The following is a 4023-nucleotide window of genomic DNA, read 5'->3' as shown; positions in this document are numbered from 1 at the left end:
TATTGTAAAGCAGTATTGCTTACCTTCAGAAATAGGAAGTGGGCCAATAAAATCCAGATGGATATGGGAAAATCTTGCGTCGGGTTGAGCAAATGTGCTAAAAGGAACTTTAGTGTGTTTGAAAACTTTAGCTCGCTGACATTTCTCACAAGAACGAACTTTATTTTTGATATCCACTTTCATGTTGGGCCACACAAATCGTTTAGAAATTAAATTTGTAGTTGAATATATTCCAGGATGAAAAAAATAATGTAAATTATCAAAAATAATTTGCCTGTATGATTTTGGAATAAAAGGTCTAGGGCACTTAGTTGAAAAATCGCATATTAAATTAACATCTTCCAAGGAAAAGTAATGTTTTTCTAATTTTAAAGATGAATTATTTGAATTTAAAATGTCTTTCAATTCTGAATCTTCATTTTGTTCCTGTTCTAGTTTTTCAAAGTCTAATAATGGAGGTTTTGAAATTGCATTTATTTCTATTCGTGATAGAGTATCAGCAACTGAATTAGATTTTCCTTTTACATGTTTAATATCAGTTGAAAATTGAGAAATATAATCATGATATCTGAATTGGCGCGGGGAACACTTTTTAGGTTTTTATTTAAAAGCGTAAATTAGAGGTTTTTGTTCAGTAAAAAGAGTAAAAGTTCTACCTTCAAGCATGTGACGAAATTTTTTTATTGACGCGTATATTGCCAATAATTCGCGATCGTATGTTGACCAATTTTGCTGACTTTTATTGAATTTTGTTGAGAAAAATGCGATTGGTTCCCACTCATTATTTTGATATTGCATTAAAGAACTGCCGATTGCAAAATCCGACTCGTCAGTCCACAGACTTAAATTAGCACCAGGTTTAGGATATTTTAATAGAGTTGCATCGGCTATTGCTTGTTTTGCATCAGAAAAAGATTTGTTTGAAGTATCGGTCCAAATTAACGGTAAATCAGATTTTTTTTTTTTTTGATGATTTGTTAGATTTCTTAATATTTCGTTGTCCTTCTAAAAACTTGGTTAAAGGTGATAAAATATGAGCTGCATTAGGAATAAAGCGTCTATAAAAATTAAATAATCCTAGAAATCTACGTAATTGAGTAATCGTATTTGATTTTGGAAAATTTAGAATTGCATTAACACGATCACTTAATGGTTCAATACCTTTTTCGGAAATTTTGAAACCTAAAAATTGTAAACTATTCTGACCAAATAAGCATTTAGAGGGATTTATTGTTAAACCAAAATACTGCAGTCTATCAAAAAGTGTTTTAAATATTTTATATGTTCTTCGGGAGATTCTCTTTTAATATATCATCTATAAAAGCGTAAACGCCTTCCAAGCCTCTAGTTACTTCGTCAATAAAGCGTTGGAAAGTACTGGCTGCATTGCAAAGACCAAATTGCATACGAGTACTTTCGAATAACCCGAAAGGAGTTATTATTGCAGTTTTGTGTACATCTTCATGGGCTATAGGTATTTGATGAAAAGCTCGAATTAAATCAATGTGAGAAAATATTTTAATTCCATGTAGTTCACTAGTAAAATCCATAATATTAGGAATTGGATATTTATCTTTAACAGTTTGAGCGTTTAAAGCTCGATAATCACCTACTGGACGCCAGTCCAAACTATTTTTCTTGGGAACTAAATGTAAAGGTGATGAAAAATTACTTTTGGATGGGCGCATGTGGCCTAAATCTAACATATGTTGAAATTCCATTTTTGCTATTTTTAACCTATCGGGCGCTAGACGCCGAGGTTTAGCAAAAACTGGTGAACCAAAAGTTTCTATATGATGTACAACATTATGCTTAACAATTTGGTCTGAGCAAATAGGTTTCGTTATTTCAGGATATTCGTTTAACAATTTTTCATAAAAATTTTCACCAAGAACAGTTTTAATTGAAATAATGTCAGAATTTTTAAAAATACAATGAGAATTTAAATTAGTAGTAATATCATTTAAGCAACGTTTTCTAATATTAGGTTTAAGATTAAAATAGTATAAAAAATCTGCACCTATAATATGATTAGTTATATCACAAATATAAAATGGAAAATTAAACTTTCGTCTAAGACCGAAGTCTAAAGTTAACAATTTCTTACCGTATACTTTTATGATGGTATTGTTCGCAGCTTTAAAAGTCTGAATCGGAGAAAGAGTTTTTTCTTTTTTATTTGCTGGAATAATTGAGCAGTCACTTCCGGTATCCACTAGAAATTGCTTGTTGGATTGTCTATCTGTAACAAACAGGCGACAATTTGTTGGAAGCAAGATGTTAGTCGCACTTACTCTTTCTTGCCTTTCTTGGTTTTTCTCGTAGATGCAGGGTTTGATACACTTTCTAGCGTCCGATTTAAATTTGCGATGATAGAAGCACATTTTGGAGTTTCGATGTGGAGATGAGGATTGGCTTTGACGATTACGAAACTGTGCATAGTACCGGTTGCGAAACCTACTACGTGTCCGCAATGCTGCTACTTCTTTTCGTAGAGCTTTAACTTCTTCTAAAAGCTCAAAGGTGCATTGTTGGTTTGAAGAAACTTCGATAACTTCACTTGAAGTGGACACATCCATTACTTTATCAGCAATTTCAACAGGTCTTGTTGAATTTAGTGAAGAGATTGCGGCCAATATCGATTGAACATGCTGCGGTAGCTGATTTAAAAATAGTTCCAAAAGTAGAGAATATGAGATTTCGTGGGATTCAGCTCTTCTCTGCATAGTGCGCAAGAGTTCACTTGGCTTTCTATCTCCTAGTTGCTCTCCGGAAAGTAAACGTCGAATTTCCTGGGACTTTGTTTCCCCGCAGCGTGAATTAATTTCTTCTTTCAGCTTTTTGAAAGGATCGTCTGCGTCAGGAGTTATAATGACGCCCCTTACAACTGCGGCTACTTTCGGAGGAAGATGGGCGAGGCAGTAGTTAAACTTCGTTTTGTTCTCAGTAATCGGCTTCGGTGTCGCAAGCTGGAAAGTTGCTTCGACCATATGGAACCACAGGTGTGGATCAGAGATATTGAAGATGGGAATTTTTACTGCAGATGATTCCGCCATAGTTGCAGTTTCCAATTAATCCAAGAAGTAAAAACAGGAAAGATCAAAAATAAAAGTAACTTGTATCGTCAGACGTTCGGGTCACCATTGAAGTAAGCGAAGATAGCTCCTTCTAGATACTAATATTTTATTCAACATATTTACATTATATACAAGTTGGTTTGATTTACAAGAAACATCATCTCAGCAGGTGATGAGTGAAATACTGACAGGCTGTCATGTACGTGCTGGTATTTATACAATTCTAAGAATATGACGTCAGAACTCTTAATTCAGTTCACTTCAAAAATAAGTAAAAACTCAATTGATTAAACACAAACAGATAACAATATGAAATAAACTTGATTTTACGATGAGTGGCGAATCCATCACCACCTATGTATTCTTCTTTTAGGTCTGAAAATATTTTCTGTTCTTGTGTTGTTCTTGAATGGGCTTCTCAACAATTAAAAAGTGGTTCAATTATAAACACAACAATATATAATGACAAGTATATTTGAAAGTTCTGTGCCTGAATTTGAAATGAGCAAAAGAAGCCTTTATTCATGTTATAATGAATTACACAAGTTTTTTTTAAATATTTTCTAATTCATTAGGTTTTTGAACGTTATTATGGATATTTATTCGTCGCTGCTTTTAAATTCGATATTGGTTTCATTCTACAAGCTACGGGTTTTTATGGAATTTAATAATTATTTTTATATGCAGAATTTTTTTGAAGTTTATTTTGAGTGAGTACTTAGAGTTCCCACCTCTCTACGACGTAGAAAGTGATTGGAAAATAGAGATAATGCATTTACGTTTATGATACGATTACGCTACGTTTGTTTGTAATGGAATTTATATATCGATATGATTTTTTAACATTACAAACAAATCTTATTCATTCACGGGGACCATTTCTCACACAGAAGTCGTGTTCCTTACACATCATACGTGCCAATTCTTCCGGATTTTCTTGAAGATT

General features: G+C 33.0%; 1 protein-coding gene across 1 annotated transcript; it reads right to left on the bottom strand.

The window, feature by feature from the left end:
- Positions 1 to 1277: 1277 nt before the first annotated feature.
- LOC139425791 (uncharacterized) lies at positions 1278 to 3089 on the bottom strand. Its single transcript, XM_071181739.1, has one exon. It carries the CDS (start codon positions 3054 to 3056, stop codon positions 1278 to 1280), a length of 1779 nt encoding a protein of 592 aa, XP_071037840.1. The 5' UTR covers positions 3057 to 3089.
- Positions 3090 to 4023: the final 934 nt, after the last annotated feature.

Source organism: Parasteatoda tepidariorum, chromosome 6 (genome assembly GCF_043381705.1).
Source record: "Parasteatoda tepidariorum isolate YZ-2023 chromosome 6, CAS_Ptep_4.0, whole genome shotgun sequence".
Taxonomy (NCBI): domain Eukaryota; kingdom Metazoa; phylum Arthropoda; class Arachnida; order Araneae; family Theridiidae; genus Parasteatoda; species Parasteatoda tepidariorum.
Note: the sequence above shows the minus strand (reverse complement) of the source record. Positions and strands in the feature narration are given on the sequence as shown.